This window comes from Zootoca vivipara, chromosome 4 (assembly GCF_965207765.1).
Source record: "Zootoca vivipara chromosome 4, rZooViv2.hap1.1, whole genome shotgun sequence".
Taxonomy (NCBI): Eukaryota; Metazoa; Chordata; class Lepidosauria; order Squamata; family Lacertidae; genus Zootoca; species Zootoca vivipara.
Window position 1 is genome coordinate 50362926 of NC_142587.1, and position 23823 is coordinate 50386748.

At 40.2% G+C, this 23823-nt stretch overlaps 1 protein-coding gene across 13 annotated transcripts in view; it reads left to right on the forward strand.

Annotated features, from left to right (window-relative positions):
• The window catches only part of ERG (ETS transcription factor ERG), a 108897-nt gene extending 87010 nt beyond the window's left edge, over positions 1-21887 (forward strand). For 5 of the 13 annotated variants that reach the window (XM_088667896.1, XM_035115086.3, XM_035115088.3 and 2 more), the window contains 9 exons: positions 575-792; positions 6208-6359; positions 11556-11759; positions 12549-12629; positions 15758-15829; positions 17705-17773; positions 18479-18535; positions 19017-19064; positions 19940-21887. In XM_088667896.1, the coding sequence (XP_088524022.1) occupies positions 575-792; positions 6208-6359; positions 11556-11759; positions 12549-12629; positions 15758-15829; positions 17705-17773; positions 18479-18535; positions 19017-19064; positions 19940-20460 (1422 nt within the window). In that variant the 3' untranslated portion in view covers positions 20461-21887. The remainder of the gene's footprint in view (positions 1-574; positions 793-6207; positions 6360-11555; positions 11760-12548; positions 12630-15757; positions 15830-17704; positions 17774-18478; positions 18536-19016; positions 19065-19939) is intronic. The other 8 variants (XM_088667898.1, XM_035115089.3, XM_088667900.1 and 5 more) reach the window with 3 other exon arrangements.
• Positions 21888-23823: the final 1936 nt, after the last annotated feature.

A 23823-nucleotide genomic window follows, 5' to 3' on the forward strand; every position in this document is an offset into this window, starting at 1 on the left:
CCCTAAAAACACTCCAATTTCTGGAACAAGGAGACCCAGCCTCTTCAGCTGGAATAAACTATGCAATTTAGAACAACTTGCACTACTTATTTTGCATACCTTTTGGCTTTTCAACTTTTCCCTTATTTGGTGGGGCTCGTTAACTTATTGGAAATTGTGTAGAGTTTTTTTGTGGTTTTGTTAGAGAGGAAATCATTCGAAGGACCATGAAGTGTATATTGTAGTTTACAATTATACACAATGTACAAAGTGTGTGCTGAGATCCCTATTCTCCGTATTCTCCACACAGAACTACAAATCGCAGAGTTCCCTGGTTGTTAAACAACTCTGGGAACTATAGTTCTGTGCGTGAAATAGGGGTATCCTAACAACTCTTAACAAACTTAACAAACTACAGTTCCCAGGATTCTTTGGGAGAATCCATGGCTGTTTAAACTGGTATGATACGGCTTTAAATGCATAGTGCAGATGGGTCCTTACTGTCGCTGCTGTGGATCAAAACCTTAACATTCTGTACAATATGCATAACTTTTCTCTCAGGTCATCTTGTTGCTTTCTCTTCTCTGGATTTCAGGAAGCATTATCAGTTGTGAGTGAAGACCAGTCTTTATTTGAGTGTGCCTACGGAACTCCCCACCTTTCTAAGGCAGAGATGACAGCCTCCTCTTCTAGTGAATATGGGCAGACATCAAAGATGAGTCCCCGTGTTCCCCAGCAGGATTGGTTATCACAACCTCCAGCCAGAGTCACCATCAAGATGGAATGCAATCCAAATCAAGTTAATGGCTCAAGGTAAAAAAAAAAAGTTTAAAGATTCTTTCTTTGCATCTGTTTGGGCAAGGTTTTCCACTGTGAATCCTCCTGAACTGAAGAATTAGGAGCAGGCCTCATACTTAGATGGTCCCTTTCCCCGCTGCCTCCTTTACCAGGCAGACAGGCAAACAACATCAAAACTAGGAGATCCAATGCTTATTTTAATGTGGGTTCTCTACTAAAGGAAGGGACCCAGGTGGCGCTGTGGGCTAAACCACTGAGCCTAGGGCTTGCTGATCAGAAGGTCGGCGGTTCGAATCCCTGTGACGGGGTGAGCTCCTGTTGCTCGGTCCCAGCTCCTGCCAACCTAGCAGTTCGAAAGCACATCAAAATGCAAGTAGATAAATAGGAACCGCTATAGCTGGAAGATAAACGGCATTTCCATGTGCTGCTCTGGTTTGCCAGAAGCGGCTTTGTCATGCTGGTCACATGACCTGGAAGCCATACGCCAGATCCCTCGGCCAATAATGCGAGATGAGCGCGCAACCCCAGAGTCGGTCACGACTGGACCTAATGGTCAGGGGTCCCTTTACCTTTACCTTACCTACTAAAGGAGGCTGATGGAAGGTGAAATAAATAATATTCCCAAAGGCCTGCTGTGCTTTCTAGAAAAGTGCCTTAATGCAGCTCAAATTATTGTAACATCCTAGTGCCACTTGTGGTATGGCAAGTGGAATGAGGGAAAACATATAACAGTAGGCTTAGTATTCAGTATATTGAACAAGAGTGCCACTTCTTTTTATCTTTTTCTTAATTAGCTGCAAATTTCGTGTTTTTGTATTATGGGCCCTTTTGCGGCTAACCTCCCATGCAGCCTGTTTTTCAAAATGATTTGCCATGAAGAAGGTTTGCATCAGCAGAGCACTTTCAAAATGAGGGTTTGAGAACACACTTCTGCTTGCCCCGCTGCTTCCCTCCCCCACCCCCGGGAAAGCCCACTCTTTACTGCTGAATTAAAGCAAACATCAATCAGTTTTTCAGCAGATTGACGTTTGCCCCAATTCAGTGGTAAAGCATGGGTTGTTTACCCATGGAAAGCAGTGCGGGAAATGGAAAATGACTTGAACCCATGCCTAGAAAGCACAAGACAAGCAAGAAACCCATTGAACCCATGCTCTGTAGACAAGGGACAAGCAAAAGTGTTGACAAGCCTCATATTTAATGTAGACCGAACACCATTCAAAATTATATGCTATCTTTTTGCTTTGGGGCAGAAGCATGGCATTTACAAACTTTTAAAAAATAAAAATGCTTTGGTCAATTTCCGCATATTAGAGTTATCCAAATGCAGCTTTAATCCTTATAAAATTATTTGTGTGCATTGGCTCTCATGTCTGAAACTGACTAATTGCATTGGTATATTTCCAGGTCATTATCTGGGCTGTATGTTGGAATTTTTTTTTGATTCTGCTGCCATGAGATTTTGGCCATAAATGCATCATGTTCTAGGTTACCAAAAGTTCATCAGTAATGCAGGCTGATTTCATTTTGAGTGGCCCTCAAATTCCCATGATATTTTAAAACGTACACTTTACAAATGAAGCTGACATGGAATGTATAGTAAACTGTTAAGTCCAGCTCTACGTACCCTTTTAGGTACAGTGAGGCAACCACTTCACATGATAGACACTTAGTGCCAGCAGGGGCAGCTCCTTCCCCCTAGTGATCCCTCCTGAGCCTTCCCAACAGGTTGCAAGAGTAATTCCTCAGAAGAGGGCAAAGCATCAAAAATAAATTCAAATAAAATAAAATCAGCTCTAACCTCACTTCTTGGCGTTTGGAAATGACGGACATATTTGGCAGAGGCAGTTTAGTAATATAGATTCTGTCTGATCTACCTACAGATATGAAAAAAATTATTTCATTAAAGCAAATTCTGTGCATGTTCAGGGATATGATGCATCTTGACTGTGGGGGGCAGGGGCAGCAAAATGTATTGGTAGGTCTTTAAAGCTAGAAAAAATGTGAAGCTCTGGTGTAGCACAGTCTTCAAATATCCATGAGTTCTTATTTCAAGCAACAAATTCTCTAGACATTCAAAACCTTGGTTTGATGCCAGGTGTCTAATCATGGAGGGACTGTGCGAGTTTTATTTATGCAGCCTTTTGGTCTCAGTGGGCGAGCATAAGCTAGGAATTCAGGTGTTGGAGGGGCCCCCAAGGAAAGCTGTTGGTTCAGGCAGTGATTAGAATCCCTGCATTTAATAGACCTACTAATGTTGGAATTGCCTCAAGGAAATGTGATTTGTTCTCACCTAGTGGTCATTCTTCATGGAAGCAAGTACATCTCCAAGGATAACCTAGTTCAGCTGATATTTTGGTTCAGCTGAGCACAGAAAGTAGGGAATTGTGTTGGTTGGTTGATTCCATTTTTATCCTGATTTTTCTCAAATGATTTCTATGTAGGATCCCCACCCCCCACCCCATTTTATTATCACAACCATCCTGCGTGGTAGGCTAGACTGGGAGATAGTGACGAACCTAAAGTCACCCTATGAGCTTTGTGTGTGAGTAGAGATTTAAACCTGGACACTAATGCAGGTGTAGCCAAAGAGGTACCTTCCGGTTGTTTTGAACTCCAACTTCCATCAATACACAGTAGCATGACAATAGTCAGGGATGATGGGAGTTATAATCTAGCATCTGGAAGGCATTCCATTCGCTACCCCAGCTTTTACCACTACACCACACTGACTCTTATGTGGTTTACACCCACACCCACACCCACACATTTCTGCTTATGGCCAGCATGCTCTGTTTTGGCAGCTTCAAACAACATGAGATTTCCTACTCTCAGAAGCAGGCATAGGAGGGCTGTGGTTTCCAGCTCAATCTTTATTTTATGGAACCACAAGCACAATGTGCTTACAAGTTCTCGAAATGAAATACAACTTGGGAAATGTAATCCATTGCCATTATAATAGAATTTCTATGAAATAATAAAAGGAAAACAAGGAAAAAATGGATTTAGAAACTTGTAGGCCAACTGGGAAGCTATTGTGGTTTTGGTATTGGTACCAGCATATCAGATTTCAGAATTCTTGCAGCACCAATATAATTGTAAATTAAGTGTATAAGGAACATCATTTTGTAACTGCCAAGTTAGAGCTCCCACTCCCTCAAGCCCTTTCTTCACTCTAACCTCATACACAAGAAATATTGAAGTGTCTGCTCTAATGGAGAAAGGATCATGTGTAGTAAAACTTAAACCAGCTGTTTCCCTCCATGCAAAAGCAAAGAGCAGCGCTGGTAATATTTATAGCTTGCCTGGCCTCCAGTGAGCCAGATGCTGACTGCCTTAATTTGCTATGATGGCCTTAAGGCACAAAGCAGCTGGAATGTGCAAAGGAATCAAGGAAAGAGGGAGGGGGGATGAGTGGACGGCCTTCACATAACTTTATTATGGTGTCAAAAACGGAGAGTACAATATACTATGTGTGCACCTTGATAAACACCCATCTCTCATTTATCTGAAGTTATTGCTACTTGTCTGTAGCATTTTGATGTGTCAAGTTGGGCAAGGCACTGGTACCATTTTTGACCAGAAACCAGCATACAAGGAAGAATGGATTCCAAAACATATTGGGTTATAGTTTGGGCCCAGCATTGTGAATGAATTACAGCTAGGCTTCGCTCTTTGCCTGGCACACTTCCCTGTAGACTGATTTTCTGTTATCATCATCTGTCCCTTGGCTATTCAGAAATCAAACAGATTTTCCTTAAACAAGCCTTTACCTTATAGGCAGCTTCCTTCCTGATATTTGTCAGCTACCGGCTGCCTATATGTTAGGTTTTCATCTTGGTACTGTAGGTTTCCTTACAATGAGGATGAAATGTGGAGAGCCACGCTTTCCTCAACTTCTTCTGTGTCTATTTCAGGGAAATCAGGCCAATAAAAGAAAACATAAAATAAAGTGTGACTTGGCTCGAATGAGACTGGTATTGCTGTGCGTAGAGTTAAGCAAAAATAAGTGATTTGGCTGCATGTAAAATGAGGTATATTCATTTTGTCCATCTTTTCCCACATTTCTCTCTCTCACTACAGCTGAACTAAGTTTCAGAGAACATAGCACAGGTGCTTATTAGTTTGGATGTTGGGGGCAGGGGTTCAGATCTCCCACTGCACATGTGGAGTTCACTTTGCAGTCTTTGGGGCTGGGACCTCTACTAACCTGTCATTTTCCTCAGTTGATTATAAAGGTAAAATTCTTTAGCACATGCTTCTGGATTCCAGGGAGAAATGCTAATTTGGTCTTTTCTCTGTTTATATTCAGTTCAGAGACCCACCCTAGCAACTCCCAATAAGTGTGCCAAATACTGATTGCTACCACTCAATCTTTTAAAGAGTAGACTGAAAAGTGTTTATTGTACTTTTAATGCATGATTGCCCATGACAATAGTACAGACTGAAACTGATGGTATATACTTCATTGTTGCAGGAAGAAGTTTATATATTTTACATTCCATTGTTTGTTTGTTTCCAGAGGAAAGAAATAATGTAAATTTGTACAACGATCTAAAGCATGTTACTAGCAATCCTTCTCTTTTAAATTATTCAAAATAATTTTTATTTACGAAAACACAGTAACCAGACTGCACTGTCCATTTGGGTCCCATCAACATTACCAGTATTGTTATTTACCGGTAGCCCTTACCTTTTTTCTTGAGGATGTGGGTGTTTGTTTTAATGGAATGCTGTCACATTTAATTCTGTTTCAACATATGGCAGTTTCCATGCTTGCAGTTTGCTCTAGAATTAATGTAATCAGCTTTCTTTGTTACTGTGAAAAACCCAAATGATATATACCATTACTCTTTTTGAAGGCTTGGTCCATAAGCACTCAGTGTATGCATATCTCTGTATTGGTAGGAGTGGTGCATAACTGGAAATCCTTCCTCAAAATGGCCTGCCATATTACATCACTTTCAGGTAGCAAATATACCAAGACTTTGAGAAGAGCTGAGTGCATTAACTCTAGTCTGAAGTTTAGGCCAATTTGTCTCCTAACAGTATGCTATTTTTATGCCTGTTTTTATAAGGTATTTATGCTGATTTGCTTTTTTTGTGGTTTGCTGATTTGTGCACCAGTGGAGAAAGACAGTATGCATATTTTTAGAAGTTCAAGAGATGCAACAGTGTGTGTCCATCAGGCCTAAATCCAAACTCCATTTCCATTTGCAAAAATAAAGTAATATGGAGTCAGAACCTCAAGTTTTTACAGATCCAGCCTCCGCCAGCGGAAGGCATTTTAGTATCTAAAGTAGACTCCTGGAACAGCATTGCTTGACATATATAGATGAGAATTTCAGATCAGCATCTAGCAAAAATCCTCTTTCACTTGTGAACCTGCTTACTGAAAAGTATTATTCGGGAAATCTTAAATTGTCTCCTTAGGAATTCCCCTGACAACTGCAGTGTTGCAAAAGGAGGAAAGATTGCCAGCAACACAGAAAACGTTGGCATGAACTATGGAAGCTATATGGAAGAAAAGCACATTCCACCACCAAACATGACCACCAATGAACGGAGAGTTATTGTTCCAGCAGGTGAGAAGACAAATGTTTTTAAATAGCCTTTTTAGACTGGGCCCGCCCAGTCATTAAACACAGTTGGCCATTTAACTTAAACACCTTTAGTTCCACACTGATTTCAGCAGAAGCCTGGTGTACATATTTAGGAATATATCAGTTGCAGCATGCTTGGTGAGGTGGAGCTGCAACGCTAGCTTCCTGACCATTTCATTGGTTGTAGGGGTGTTGTTGTACCAAGACGGGAAGGGAGAAGGTGTTTGAGAGACGTCAGAGAATTCCACTGAAAACAGAAAAGGAAGCAGAAATTCATGCAGTTTGCTTGTTCATCCTGCAGTCTGAAATGGAAATAACTCAAGCCAATATGATTGGCATTCATTCACATACTGTAGGTGTGTTTCAAAGTCTGTAAGTAGTATGTAACTAATTACTTTTTAACATTGTTTTGATGCTTCATTTACATTGAAATCAATGTAAGTTACAAAAATCATGTAAATAGGTAATGTAACTTGCATTAAATCAGACACCCCCAAACTGCGGCCCTCCAGATGTTTTGGCCTACAACTCCCATGATCCCTAGCTAACAGGACCAATGGTCGGGGAAGATGGGAATTGTAGTCCAAAACATCTGGAGGGCCGAAGTTTGGGGATGCCTGCATTAAATAGTGGACAGTGAAGCAAATAGCGTAATATTTGGCAGGAACTGAACTGCAGCAGAATGGAAACAGCACTGATTGTGATGAATACAGCTTGGAAGAGAAATCGCTGCCTTCTGACATCCCTATAAAGGGTACAGTAATCAAGTTATGGATCTATGTGTGTGATCCAGCCCACAACTAAGCATTTCTAGTCTTCTGTAGGATTTTGTGAGAATAGGCAGGCCACATAAGCCTTATGGCAGAAGGAAAGAGACATGAACTGCCAGTTGGAATGAACTGAAGTTATTCCCTGGAGCTCTTAAGGTTATCAACACCCCATCGAGTCCAGATATATATCAACTGAATTCAAGCCTCCATAACTGCAATTTTGCATTTTCCTAAACAGGCAATTACATTTTGGATAAATATAAATTATTAGCTATACTGTGAATTGGTCAAGAAGGTATTCATAACCAAAGTAGTTTCCCCTACCCATGTATATTTTGTGGTAGAGCCCCTAAATATAAAGCAGTAATTAGTACACACACAATTTTTTGTCGTTGTTTAGTCGTTTAGTCGTGTCCGACTCTTTGTGACCCCATGGACCAGAGCACACCAGGCACTCCTGTCTTCCACTGCCTCCTGCAGTTTGGTCAAACTCACGTTAGTAGCTTCGAGAACACTGTCCGGCAAAAGATGTACAAGTAGATAATAATCTAGGATGGCTAGTGTGTTAGATATGGATGGGGGAACTAGTGCTCTGTTGAATTTTTGTTGAATTTCTGGAATAAAAGTAGCTGTTCCAGCTGATTATCACTGCTGGTAAACCTTGAACATCAAATGGGGTTGTTGGTTCCTCTGTTTTATGCACATTTTGGAATTGTATACATGTGAGTCAAAAACCGATCATAATATTCCCTTATCACTTGTGGTTTGCATCGGTATATGGGGCTAATCTTTAATGAAAAGAAGATTGACCTTTACTCACGGTACTCTAAAAAGGAGATTACACACACACACACACACACACACACACACACACACACACACGTGACATATATATACAGTGGTACCTCGGTTTATGAACACAATTGGTTCCGGAAGTCTGTTTATAAACTGAAGCGTTCATAAACTGAAGTGAACTTTCCCATTGAAAGTAATGGAAAGTGGATTAATCCATTCCAGACGGGTCCGCGGAGTACTCAACCTGAAGTGTACTTAACCCGAAGCATGGGTGTAATTGGTTCCGGAAGTCTGTTCATAAACTGAAGCGTTCATAAACTGAAGCGAACTTTCCCATTGAAAGTAATGAAAAGTGAATTAAGCCGTTCCAGATGGGTTCGTAAACGGAAAATTCGTAAACCAAGGTGTTCATAAACCGAGGTTCCACTGTGTGTGTGTGTGTATATATCATCATTCTACTTCTGCTGCATTGTGTACACACACACACACACACACACACACACACACATACACACACACACGAATAATAATCATTCTACTTCTGCTGCATTGCTTAACTTTCCCACAGTTATGTAGTGACATGAATCTATAGGAAAATTAGGTGTGGCTAAAACAAGCTGTAATTTGTCAAGCTACACACTTGTTGCATAATCTTCTACACGTACTCAGATAATGCTTTGCTAACAAGCTGATTCAATGGATGATAAAAATGTTCTGAAACAAGCTACAAAGCAGCAGCACTTCCCAAGCAATCTGGTCCAAAAATGGGCCATTGATACATTTCCCAGTCTCTGAACCGTGAGTGATCATAAATAGCTTTCTTCTATCCACATCTGTCTTAAATACATTTGGAAATTGATGTAAATGTTGTTCAGGGAGCAAGAGGTCTGTAGGCATAAACAGCTGTTTGCTGAGATGCACAAGAAATATTTGAGCAAAGTCCTGCTATCTGACTGCCAGATGTTTTTCATTTATACACAGCCATTACAGATTGCAGGATGATGTGGCAAAGAAAAAAGAAAAAAGGGGTGGGGGGGCGAGATTAATAGTTCACAGCTAAGCTGGGTCACTGTGCAGGGCCTGGTGGTCATATGTCTTGCTGGACCACTTCCATCAATTAGAAGATAGTGACACTGAATTACTGTGGTTGCACTTGTGCCTGCAGAATTGGTTTCAGTGGAGGGCATTGGGTGACTATACTTCATTCTCTGGCTGTTAAGCTGAGCGGTACAGGAGAGGATCCATTCTGTCCCCTCTCCAGTGCTGCTCAATATCTGCATGAAGCCATTGGGAGCAGTCAGCAGAGGATTTGGGATGTAGTATCATCATAAGTCTGATGACACCCAGCTCTGTTTCTCTGTATTGCTGAATCAGGTGTGGCCATTCAACTTCTGCACTAGTGCTTGGACACAGTGGTGGGCTGGATGAGGGCTAATGAGTTGAAGCTGAATCATAACAAGCTGGAGGTTCTAGGAGTAGGTGGCTCCCATGCATAGCTGCCAAGTTTTCCCTTTTCTCGTGAGGAAGCCTATTCAGCATAAGAGAAAATCCCTTTAAAAAAGGGATAACTTGGCAGCTATGCTCCCATGCACTGGAATCAAACAGTTTACCTGTTCGGGACAAGGTTGAATTCTTCTTTAAAGAGCAGGGGTGTAGTTGGGGCTGCTCATTGAGCAATGGTTGACACTGGGGTGAGGGGGGCTTGCTTGCAAAGGTCAGAAGATGATAGGCTATGCTCCAGTGTCACAGACTTAAGACCAAGTTTGCCAGGCTTCATATTCAGCAGGAAATGAATGACAGCCTTTTCATTAAAGACGAAACTGATGGGACCAACATGGTGTGGGGCGGTTCTAAGACACAGAAAGGTGGGAACCTGACAAGCCCATTAGATAAGCAGGGAAACTGGTGACTATATCTTTAAAATAAGGAATGCAGTAGCAGAGGATTGGGCATCTGTTTTGGAACTACAGGAGTAGAAGCGAAAACTCAAGTCATTTTTTATCAAAAAAAATTGGGGGGGGGATCGTGGGAAATCAGTCTGAATTGCAGTTCTAAAAATTGTGATGGAAGACCTGTTAATGGCTTGGGATCAGTAGTCAAGAGATCAAGGGTCGAAAGTGTGCAAAAGAGGGAGCATCCTGACAATTTGCTTTCTGCAGGAGGACCACCAGCAACCGAACCCTGAGTTCCATTTACTGAAGGGTGTGTGGACAGGAAAACAGCTGTGCACACCCAGTTTCTCAAAACTGAGAGGAGTGACTATCCTAATGACTTGGAAATGTCCCTACATATTTGATCCTTCCCTGTCTGACCTGAATGGCAGGTTCCTCCTAGCCAAAGGTTCCATTGGTTCCTGGACACCATTGTTGGAGTGCTTCTAGGCTCCTAATACAGGACAGTATGGCTTCTTTCAAAAAAAAAAAATTGAGAATTGGCGAAACTTCAAAACCTATGGGTCAATATGATAGCTACTTTTTGAGGTCATGACCTGTCGGTGATGTTTTCTGCCATTTTTATTTTATTTTAATTTTTTAAACTATTGAACCACAGGTCACATTTTCAGCCACTTTTCAGGGCTTCCGGAAAATATATTTGTTCACCTAGATCAGGCATCCCCAAACTGTGGCCCTCCAGATGTTTTGGACTACAATTCCCATCATCCCTGACCACTGGCCCTGTTAGCTAGGGATCATGGGAGTTGTAGGCCAAAACATTTGGAGGGCCACAGTTTGGGGATGCCTGATCTAGATATTTGTGATTTCCTGATTCCTGACTATTGAGAACTGTTCTGGAAACTAACTTTATGGTTGTATTTTAAATTGTGTTTATTAAAATGTTAGCTTACTGGTTTTGCTTATTGATTCTCTTTTAAGGTTGTAATCTGCCTTGCAATCAATATGGAAAGTGGCTTAACAATAAATAAATGCAATTTATAAATAAATAATAAATAAATGGCATGCCTTGACTAAAGAGTACAAAGGGCTACAGTGGAAAGGGTAGTTAGTTCCACTTTAGCATAATGTCTTCTCACAATAAGCACTATTCAGGATACATGACGAGAAAAATGAATGCTCAGGCATGTTTTTGAAAGTGTGCCAACCACTCTGCCTCAGGCATTAGGTGCAATTTACATCCAACTGAATTCAGTAAAAGAGTTTCCATTGAGTTCAATGGGGATAGATGGCACACATCCAATTTTCCCCTCAGTTTTGGTTCCTTTTGATGGAATAAACAGATTCCTGGGACGAATACACTGAGCCAGAATAATTAATATTGGCTTGTAATCAGTGTAGCGCCAAGTAACACATTCCGATAGTGCAAAGATTAATGCTCTTATTCAAATTTTTACCCCCTTTCCTCTCCCCAGGTGCCCCCTAAATCTCCTCTGGGTTTCCCCCCAATCATTCACATTGGATTTGGGAAGGGTAACAGAGTGTGCATGGGGAGGGGAGAGGGGGGAAATCATATACCCTTGTGCTAATGGAACAATTGCATTGGGTACTACCCATTCTTCAGTAGTGCGTTTGCCATGCAGAAGAAGCTCAGTCAATTTTGTAGTAGAACTCATTCTCCATGTCATTAACACAATGAAACTTTCTGCTTTTCAAAACAGATCCCACATTATGGAGCACAGATCATGTACGCCAGTGGTTGGAATGGGCAGTCAAAGAATATGGCCTGCCTGATGTGGACATTGTGCTGTTTCAGAATATTGATGGGAAGGAATTGTGTAAGATGACCAAAGATGACTTCCAGAGGCTAACACCAAGCTATAATGCAGACATTCTTCTCTCACACTTACACTACCTCAGAGAGAGTAAGAACCTTTTATTTGTTGATGACTCCCCCCCCAAAAAATAGTTTTGCCCACTGCAATTTCTACGGTACTGTAATGCTTATTTCAGATTTCTCTTTCAAATGCTATGCTCACAGAATTCTTTAAGCAGACTTCAAATCAGGGAAATTTTAACCATTTTAGATATTATGAGAAAACAAAAAATCAGTTCAAACATAATCTATATAAAAAATTGTAATGTTTTTTCTGGTCACATGCATTTTCTTTTTCCATTACTGAAATGATCATTCTAAATGAGATCATATACTGTACATAATGATTTGAAAAGAAATTCCAGGCATGATTTTAAATGTGTGTGCACAAAGGAGCAGTTTATAAGACTCTCGCAGAAATAGGTCTTGTATGATGTTAGGGTGAACAAAAGAGTCCCCTAAATATAGATAAAATTAAACTTATAGGCAGCATTCAAAGATGAGAGGAGGAGAAAGCGAATTTGTTATCTGTGGTATAGACAATGTTGCATATCTGAATAATAAAATGTCAACGAACAAATTCTGTTTTTAAAAATCAGGCAGTGCAACACCAATATGACATTGTTTTTCACAGGCTTTCTAGTTGTCAGTATTTTCTAAAATATTCTTAATTAATGCCCTGCTTCCAGCATTATTATAAACCCACTCCCACAAAGAGCAGAATGAATTGATGGGTAGACTGACCAATAAACAATCCTATCAGGATAAAAGAAAATGGTTATTAAGCTAATTCTGAATATATATTTTTTAAATTTTGGTGTTGCTTTTTGTTTTGTAGCTCCTCTTCCACATTTGACTTCAGATGATGTTGATAAGGCCTTACAAAACTCTCCACGGTTAATGCATGCTAGAAATACAGGTAATGCTGTCACCACTCCCCTCCCTATAGGCCATTTTTTTTTAAAGTTCAGGTTATCTATGTGACAAATGCATGCTAACTGTAAATTAAGAAAGAAAGGCAGGGTTTAAGAGTGTAATATGCTTCCTAGTATTGATGGGAATTGCTTTCTCTCTCTCTCTCTTGCTCACACACAGACACACAGAAGCCATGCACAGATAAACCATTTAGGCTCAGATACAGCCATTAAGTTTATTTGGATGAAGCTCTTCATGAGTTCTCTTAGAAGGAAATATGGCATCTGAGAAAGAGAATATTCATGCACCTACATCCTTTTTATGTGGATGAACACACACATGCAAGCATTCAGATAAATACTCTCACTGTTGCTTCTCATCCCAAGAGTGAAACATAAAAAAGAAGAAGAGCAGACATGTGCAGCTCAGCTGTGCCATTTCCAGTGGGAGGTTGTATCTTTGGTCTCCCTTGCTAGGAAAAAAGCCCCCATGTTAGAGAAAAGAGCAGTAGCCTAGTCTGCTCCCTAATCTTCAAATTTTCTGTGTACGGGAGATCTGTATAAATCTATTATGCAATTGAACATCTTACTGAGAGAAGAGTGAAACAGGTCATCTGGACAAACAGCCATGGTGAACCTCTCAAGCACTTTTGAAAGCTTAGCCTGTATCCAAGCAGAGCATAATTTAAATGTATGGATCTGCATTCAGTGTCTTTGATCGACTGATGCAGGTCTGGTGGTTTGCTGTAGCGGAAGCATATGTGTGTGGTGTATTGAGCTGCCCATCCGAAAGAGGGCTCTTTTGAATGTGCCACACCATGTAGGGAATGCCCTTACTTAGGATGCCCCCCTTGCAACTGCACTGCCATCATTTCAGAGCCAGGTGAAAGATTTTTGGTTGTTTTTTTTAATTCTCCCAGGCCTTCTATGTATTTTCAGGCATTTATGCCACTATTAGTTTTTGGAGGTTTTGGCTCCCTCATTTGATATTTACTGATTCAATTTGTTGCATTGATGCTGTTTTTATTGATTTTTTAAATGATAAATCATTTTTATTTGTAGCTGATTGATAGCCTCCCTGAGATGTTAAAGTAAATATATCTTGCAAGAAACACTGAACTCCTCAATTGCCTATATCCTAAAGGATATAATGGAAGGAAAGTACAGGGAATCATGCTACACAGGAAGCTGCCTTAGAGAAAGTCAGACCAGTGGCCCACCCAGCTCAGTGCTGTATACACGGATGGGAGCAGCTTCCCAGGGTTTCACATAATAAGTATTTCCCAACCCTGCCTGGATTGAACCTGAGACCTTCTGCATGCAAAGCAGATACTCTGCCATTGAGCTATGGTCCTTCAATGAGCTATGGCACCGGTCTGTTCCCAAACCATGTTCATACTGATGTAAGGACAGGGAACAAGCACCAGGCAAGCAGCCCATCTCCCCACTCTTGCAGAAGACCAAGAAGCATGGAAGGAATAAGTGTTAGTCCTTCACTTTCTGTTCTCTCTTGTGCCAGTTTTGTGGTTTGAGTAAGGTACCAGGCCACAATTTGACCAGGATCTACTTTGTAGCTCAGCAGATCAGGTTATAACTTGGAGGGAAAGAAACTTCCCATTGGTTCTCTGTTTCTAGAAGTAAATTTGGTTCGTATTTGTGTTATAGGTAAGGAAACAAAATATGAAGCTCTTGAAATTGTGCATCAGAAGACAATGTAGATGTATGAAATTTTTGTATCTTTAATCTGATTAAATAAAAGTTTGGGATATCTCATTATCATGCCTGAGGGTTTTGATGACTTATAGTGACCAGAAATAACAACTCTATAAGGAATAGAAAGTTTATTCTTCTCTCTCGACAATGTTAGAAACTAATAGGGATTTTTCACTGTGATATTGTTGTTGTTACATCTACTGTATATCTTCCCTATCTTCCACAATGGAACTCAAGGCAATGTATGTGGGGTTTCCCGATGGTCCCAAATCTAGGCACTAATTAAAATGCTTGATACAATTTTAAATAAATTGATATCACAACCCCCCTCTTTTGCTGTACACAAATGTAATCTCAGAACAGAAAGGATGTGCCATTTGCCTCACTGCATCTTTTTTAAAGACTCAGCTACACATACCCCTGATTTTTAAAGTAATATGGGGAGCAAGCCCTGTTGTGCACTGCTGTTCTGAACTTCTGTTTTGTTATTAAATTTGTTGTTTTGTGGTTTTATTTTATAATTATAATTGCACACTGTACTTATTTTAATTGTAATATATTTGTAACCTGCCCTTGGGACCATTTGACAAAGGGTGGGCTATGAGAACATATACATATGCATAGGGATTTTCCAGTATCCCTCTTTGTTCATTTTATTTATTCAGTTTATAGCTCACTTTTCCTCCAAAAAGTTATGAGTACTGTATGTGATTCTTTCCCACTCCTCCTTTTTTTATCCCCATGACAACTCCGAGTGGAAGTGGGAATGATCTATTCAATGTTCCCATTAAATGGGATTTGAATCTGGGTCTCCATGGTCCTAGTCCAAAACTGAAACCACCACACTGTACATTCTACATGTAAAAGGAATAGTAAGGAGTTTGTATGTTCCTTCCAACTCTACTTTCTTGTTCTTCACCTATTAGAATATTAATTTATCCAAGTCCCTTTGACCCTGAAAAAAGTTTACCTTGGGTACAGCAGTTGTACGTATTAAGTGATGGTTCTGTGGCTATATATGGCTTACCAGGCTTCCTCATTCTCTCTGAGAATAACCAGATCATAGTGAGTTACTTCATGCAATAACTAGGGATATGCAGGGTGGGGGAAATAATTGATATGCCTGGTAAACCTAACACTGACTTCCACAAAGACTGAATAAAAACAAAACAAAGCAAAAAAGCTTCTAATTAAATCAGTTGAAAGGTTACTACAGTGTCTTCTAATTGGAAAATATGAATATGTTTTCCTTTCCCCTCCTTGATTTTCTTTCAATGTACTGTCCTGATTTCAGCTGAATACCTGATAGATCAGATGCTTTATCATAGTCCACCTCCAATGCACATATAGTCATAAGTTTTATTCCAATACATATTGAAATGCAAAGTTATCCTTCTTTCTGTTTCCTTCTTGTATCTAGGAGGTGCAGCTTTTATCTTCCCGAACACTTCAGTTTATCCTGAAACAGCACAAAGAATTACCACCAGGCCAGGTATGCAAATACACCATCCTATTCTCTCTCTCTCTCTCTCTCTCTCTCTCTCTCTCTCTCTCTCTCTCTCTCTCTCTCTCTCTCTCTCTTTCTCTCTTTTTAAAGTGCTGCAGTCTGGCTGGCTGATCTTCTTCCTACCCTGCTCTTTCCTCTTACACAGAAAACTAGTACTAGATATAAGACCATATATAATTGTATAGAAGATGCCTCAATTATAAGTGTTTGGGCATCTGATTGAGCATGTAAATGCTGTTATCTGTGGACAGGAGGCAGAGGTGCACAAACAAACCCTACCCCTGGTGTCTCCATGCATGTTGGCCACCCATGGCCAGTTTTTATTAAACAGGGAGGTTCTGCAGGAGGTGCTTACTCACATGAGTAGAATGTCTGGCCCAATCAGGGACTGGTTCCCAATCATGCAGAAAGTTTTATTTTAAGGTTTGGGTTAAAATAGCCACAGGTGTTGGATAGCCCAAGGCCATAAAAACACTAGACAGGAATAGAAGGAGAACATGTTTTAGCACTGTTTGTGAACCTTTGTGCACGTACTGGGGGGGCGGGATCCATCTCCAATCTAGCAAGTGCTATTATACTACCAACCTTCCTGTATGCTTGTGATACATGGACCACTTATAAACACCATCTCCAACTCCTTGAAAGATTCAATCAATGGTGTCTCAGAATTTTTTTACATATCACTTGGGAAGACAGGCAAACTAATGCCAGTGTAGTGGAAGAAGCAAAAATCACCAGTGTCGAAGCAGTGATTCTTCAATATCAACTTCGTTGGACTGATCATATTGTTTGGATGCCTGATTATCGTCTTCCAAAGCAACTACTCTATTCTGAACTTAAAAATGGAAAACATGCTGGTGGTCAACAAAAGGGGTTTAAAGACTCTCTCAAAGCAAATCTTTAAAAATGTAGTGTAAACACTGGCAATTGGGAAACACTGGCCTGTGAGTGCTCCAATTGGATTTTCTTTACCAAAGGTTCATGGACTTTGAAGACGCTCAAACTCAGGGCGAAAAGGAGAATCATGTTAAGAGGAAGGCACGCCTGGTAACCCTTCATCTTGATCAACTCCTGCCCAGAAACCTATGTCCCCACTGCAGAAGGACGTGTGGATCTAGAATTGGCCTCCACAGTCACTTACAGACTCACTGTTAAGACTGTGTTCATGGAAAACAATCTTACTCGGCTATGAGTGATCACCAGAGAAGAAGAAGAATGTATTTAGTTGCTGCAAGAAATTCTACCATGCAAACCTATACATGTTTGTAATGTAGGAAAGGAAGAAAAGATTCATCTGTTGGCAATGGCATATTTTTAATTCATAACTATGAGCAAGATGTGTGTGAACATAAAGAATTTTGAAGCTTCTTAAGAATAGCATAGGAGCCAACTCCTAGGGGCTGAGAGGGCTTTGCCCCTCCCCCCAATAAAAGGCGATGAGCCTACAAACCCTACCCCTCATTCGAATGGTGTGCATGCACCGTGTCATGTGATTATGTGGGGCAGGCCTTACCGGGGGGGCCCCAGGACATATATACAGAGCCTGCAGCTCCCTAGATGCTGATACCCATCATTCCCAACTATGAACCAATGCTGGCTGGGACTTCTGGAAATTGGAATTGGAATCCAACAACATCTGGAGGGCCACCGGCTCCGCATATGAGATCATTTTGCAGAGTGGCGATTAGACAGATCATTGCAGGAGTGATTTTGATTTTAGATTTCCTGCAGTGCAACTATCGACTACTGTGTGTTGAATAGTTGTCATCAGGAAAATTACTCATTTCAGAAACAAACATACATGGAGAAATTTGACCTTTGATAGTTCTTTCTCTCTCGCACAATTTCTTTTTTACCCAGATATACCTTATGAACAGGCCAGGAGGTCAGCCTGGACAAGCCACAGTCATCCTACTCCCCAGTCAAAAGGTAAAGTATCTTCTTTTTCTTTCATAACAGATAACATTGCCTGGAAATGCCATAGCTGCTTGAGAAGAATTTTGTTCTGGCAATTAAATTTCAGGTGCAAACCAGATTATTGAAGACCTTATATAAACAGGTTCAAATGATAGTTCATTTGTTTGCTGTTTGGACTTTGGCCTGATTAGAGAATGAAATATCCATAGCAATTATGTGAATCCCTCTTTAGCATCCATAGTATAATATGTAACTGTGAATAGGGATGTGATTTCATATGCTATAACCTGGGTGTTTACTGTTTGTTTGATCTTCATCTGATCCTGGTCCATACCTTGTTGTTTTCCATGACTTTGCAGCTGCTTCATTTTATTATACTATGACTTTAGAAAACTTCATAGTTGTTTTTGTATCATATTATGTGGGGGGGGTTGTGTGTGTGTGTGTGTGTGTGTGTGTGTGTGTGTGTGTGTGTGAGAGAGAGAGAGAGAGAGAGAGAGAGAGAGAGAGAGAGAGAGAGAGAGAGAGAGACTGTCTGAAATGTTGAGTAGGGCAAAAGTGGGGACAAGTTGGTTAGTTGGAGGGGTGGGGAAGTTGATAGGGAATGCAATTACAAAGTATTGGGATTTCAACTTTCTTGATAGGGACTCAGGTTCTACAAACAAAAGCCACTCACTGTCTTGATATGGGCACTCAGTTGTGTTTTTCCCCCCCTAGCAGCCCAAGCATCATCCTCAACAGTGCCCAAAACAGAAGACCAGCGCCCTCAGTTAGGTATGTCTACCTGCAGCTATTCCCCACTGGTATAAATCCCCTAAAGGGGCCATTCTGGGGTGTGGGGGGGATGGGAAAGGGCAAAAAGAGACTTATACCTATTCCAAACCACTTTCAGCTCAGTCACATGGTATAAGGCAAACTCATCCAAGTCCCATCTGAACTTAGTTTAGAATAGGGGTAACTTGAGCTTTCTTATAAGTTACACCAACTTTCTATAGATAAGATTGTTCTGCCAGGGGCAGCTCTATCTATCTTTAGCCAGTCAATATAATTCAAGATTAGTTTTGCATTGTAATATAGTTTAAGCATATATTTCTTTTAATCAATAAAAAAAATCCCTTATTTTTGCAAAATATGCCAAAGCTGTTTAACCAGATTCTGATTATACACTTTACTGTATAACCTATATTTGAAAAAGCTTTCTTAATATCTTTACAGCATTTTGGTTTATGTCTCTCTCTTTTTAACCTTTCTTTAGATCCCTACCAAATTCTTGGCCCAACCAGCAGCCGTCTTGCAAATCCAGGTAGGAAAAATTGTACTGCATTAGGATGTTTATCTAGAAAATTCATATAGCAAAGCATGTGGAAATTTATTGCACACCAGCGTGGTAGAAATACATCAGGGATGTGAAACCTTTAGCCCTCCAGATGCTGTTGGATTCCAACTCCCATCAGTCAATTGCTAAGGGTGATGGGAAATATAGGCAAGCAACATCTGGGTGGCTACAGACTCTACAAAACAGATATTGTATTCTTCTTTATTTCCTTTTTAAAGACCATTAGATCCTCACAACATATTACATCATCATAGAAACATAATGTATTGTTACTGATAGATGAAGCTGGCCTTAATTAATTGACTGAAATCTAACAGGATCAAATAGGGAAATAGAGGCATCTAAGAAGGTAATCACACCCATGTCACTGCTTGAAAGAGGTTTGCAACATAACATGTTGGCTGCTGCTTGAGAAAAAGAAGTAGATTCATATAAGCAGTAACCTGGTGCCTTAGATCATTAAAACCTAACGGTAGCAACAAAATCTAATTGTATCTTGCACTGGTAAAAGATGCTAAGCAACCCTAACACTATTGCTATTTATTATTATTATTATTATTATTATTATTATTATTATTATTATTATTATTATATCCAGTGATTGGCTGTGTTGATCTTACTGTGCAGAATTTGTTCAGATTTCTCTGGTCTTCAGAAGTAAGGAAAACAGTATATTATAACATGGCCTACAGAACCTGGTTAAATGTTCCAGTTTGATATGGGTTGATGAGCAGTCCTTCAAATACTTTCTCACCGGAATCTGGCACACCTGAAAATGCAAAGCTAATTGTTTTCCAGCTATTACTCAATTCATGTTTCCTATTTTTTCCTCCTGCCCACAGGAAGTGGGCAGATACAGCTATGGCAGTTCTTGCTGGAGCTTCTGTCAGACAGCTCCAATTCCAATTGTATCACCTGGGAGGGCACAAATGGAGAGTTCAAGATGACTGACCCTGATGAAGTAGCCCGACGTTGGGGGGAGAGGAAGAGCAAACCCAACATGAACTATGACAAGCTCAGCCGTGCTCTCCGTTACTACTACGACAAAAATATAATGACTAAAGTCCACGGTAAGCGTTATGCCTACAAGTTTGACTTCCATGGGATTGCTCAAGCTCTCCAGCCACATCCTCCAGAATCATCCATGTACAAATATCCATCAGACCTGCCCTACATGAGCTCCTACCATGCACATCCCCAGAAAATGAACTTTGTTGCTCCCCATGCTCCAGCTTTGCCTGTCACTTCCTCCAACTTTTTTGCCGGACCCACTCCCTACTGGAATTCACCAGCTGGAAGTATATATCCTAACACTAGGCTCCCGGCCACCCACATGCCTTCTCACCTTGGCACTTACTACTAAAGGAAGAAACAAAACAATAAGAGGACATTTCTCCAAGGAATACAATTCATTGTAATGAATTTTATTGGAGGATATGAGCAAAAAGTGCCTAAAAGACATGACAAGGTTGACTGGGACCGAAAAAATGCCATATACAAATGCTTTTTTAAATAAAAATTTAAAAAAAAACGGATTACAGGAGAGTGTTAAAGAAGTTTAAAGATGCTATTATGTAAAATGTATGTTGACATTGAACTTACACATCAAACAAGGAAATACTGTTCTAGGTAGAAAAGTATGTAATGACAAACTATAAAATGGGTTTCAGGAAAAGTTTATAAGCTTTTGTTTCACAATTGATATGCTAATGCATATCGGGACTCTACTACAGCAATATAAGGCTAATTCTGTTACAGACTAGGATACAGTATATGCATTAAAAAACTACCCGCATTTTTTTTAAAAAAAACCAAACAAACCTACAGAACAGTGTCATAAATATTTGTTTTTCAGTGCAGCGGTTTCAGCTGGGGTGAACTTAAATACATTCCATTATTAAGAGGGAGGGATCAGCTATTTCAAAACTGTGAAGACAATGCAAGCTTTACGATTCCTTGACAGTGTTAAAGAGCTCTGAGCCAAATATTGGGACTGAGAATGTGCTGAAGGGCAAGTGTGTGATTGTAGACAAAAGGGCACATCACACCAGGAAGTCCTCTAGTGCAAGTTCTACTAAAATGAACTGGACCTGCACAAGAGCCCCTGGGTTGGATACATGAAGTGGAAAGGGGTAAAAGAAGGAATTAGTCATAAGAGTGAAGGAGAAGACATATCCTGTAGATATAAGGGGAACTGAAAACTGGACAGTGTTTGAACTATGAAGAATTACTTGTTTGGACTTGAGAAATATTCTGTTGACTATTATGCCATTTCCAGTATTATCAAAGAAAAGACTTGATTTTTTATTAAGTCTAAGAAGGGGAAAGTTGTAGTATCAGAGTATGCATCTCTTTATAAAATGTAAAACTGGAATTGTCTGATATTTAAAAGTGACGCTTAGGACCTCATTCTTCTAAGGGGAATTTGTTTTCTACTGGTTGAAGGTAAGAGACAATCCCCAGTTGCCAAAGTCTGAAATCATATAGATATTTTTGTTAGGCAGCGCCAGTTTTTCTTTTCCGAGTCGCGAACGCTGTGCGTTTGTCAGAATGAAATATACAAGTCAACGTTATTTTTTCCTTTTTATATAATAATTATATAACTTATGCATTTATACACTACGAGTTGATCTCGGCCAACCAAAGACACAGAAAGGGACAATCAGAAATATTGTGGCCTTGAATTTTAACTCTGTATGCTTCATGTTTACATTATGAACTTAACTAGTACTTAGAAAGCAGAATGTATGTAATAAAATAAGCTTGGCCTAGCATGGCAATTCAGATTGACACTGTAGTCTGCATTTTTGTGACTTTGGTGCCAGCTATGTTTTGTTCAAAATGCAATTTACTTTTTTATTATCTTCAAAAGTGTTATAAATGTGGGCAGTCTTGGAAAAGCTTACATAGTAAAGCAGGCATAGGCAAACTCAGCCCTCCAGATGTTTTGGGACTACAACTCCCATCATCCCTGACCACTGGTCCTGTTAGCTAGGGATGGTGGGAGTTGTAGTCCCAAAACATCTGGAGAGCTGAGTTTACCCATGCCTGTGCTAAAGGACAAGGAAAAGGGGGCACATTACCATATTGGCCTGAAGATAAGCCTCAGTTTTTTCCAAATTCTGACTGTGAAAAGTTAAAGTGCATCCTAAATCTGTGACCTTACAAAAATGGTTTTTATAGTATCGCTGCTCAAACAGACATATGGTAAAACGTAATGGGTGTGAGTGCCTGTAGAATTTTAAGGGAGCAGCTTATATTTGGGTATTGTCTCTCTCTCCCCCCTTGAATTTTAAAGGTGTGGCTTATATTTGGGTGCAGCTTATATTCGGGCCAATACGGTAATTGTTGATTCATTTTCCATGCAGTCCAGCTGTAGCAGTATTGAATGCAATTCAGCAGGTCAGAGGTTTGGATTGACAGATGTTCTAAAAAGGAATAATGTTATTTGTCATCTGCTTTTATTATTGAGTTTAGACCTAGAAACACTACTAGTGCTAGAAAATTTCTTCATGTCCAAATCAAAAAGAGTGCTATGAGCTTGTGCTCATCAGCAGTCCTTAGCCAGAGAATCAGTGTCTGATGTTCCACTGTAGCATATCACCTAGGGCAACTTATTGAGTTGATTGATTAAGTTGAATTGCAACTTATTAACAAACTTAAAACCATGAAGAGACCTGGTCTGAATAGAGACATTGGGTTCTTTTCTCATTATACATGATAAAGCTATTTTTAGCCATCTCACCCCTTGCTTTCCCCTGTAAGACCAATTGCAGTCGTTAACAGTCGTCAACAGGTTTACCACTCCTATCAGCCAATCACCCATTCCCACCACCCTTCTGAGTAATACCCCTCCCCACCCTCTGACTATACATAAGGGTCTGGTGACTTCTGTATCAGTATATCTGAAGAAGTGTGCATGCACATGAAAGCTCATACCAATGACAAACTTAGTTGGCCCCTAAGGTGCTACTGGAAGGAATTTTCTAGTTTTGTTTCGACTACAGCAGACCAACACGGCAGACCAACACCTACCTGTAACTAGAACCTAGGGCAGCAAATCAAGAGAAAGGGAGAAACCAGGACCATTTCAGCAAGGAACTGTTCTAGACTAAATATAGAAACAGACTCAGCACTAATTATTCTTTCTTTAATGAATATGGATACATTATCTGAAGCCACTGAGCATTCAAATCCTAAGGGTGGAATTAGATGGTACAGAGAATGCATGGCTGCCCTCACAACAAGCAGACCCACAACAAAGCATGGGGGAAAGTGTTCTGTGGTGTCATTGCTCTCTCGAGTTTCCCCACTCCATTTCATTAACTGCTGATTGCAACCATTGGGAAACTTTGAATGTGATGATATCATGTTGTCTATTTTGTTTTACTGGACATTATCAGGGAAAAGGGAACAAAGGAGTCAGGCTCCTTCTGAAAACAACCAGCCATGCATTCATATGTCAATTTCCATACTAGAGAACCAAAATACTTTTGAATCAGAACACTACACACACACACACACACACACACACACACACACACACACACACACACACCGCACACACACCGCACACCTGCTTCTTAACCTCCTTGTTCCTAAACCATCTTTCTTGCCTCTCACCAATAGTATACAACCTCCTCTGTTCCAAATCCTCATTTTTTTAATATAAAAAATTATTTGCCTAAACCAGCTAATAGGAAGGAACCAGCCAGTAGAAGGAAGG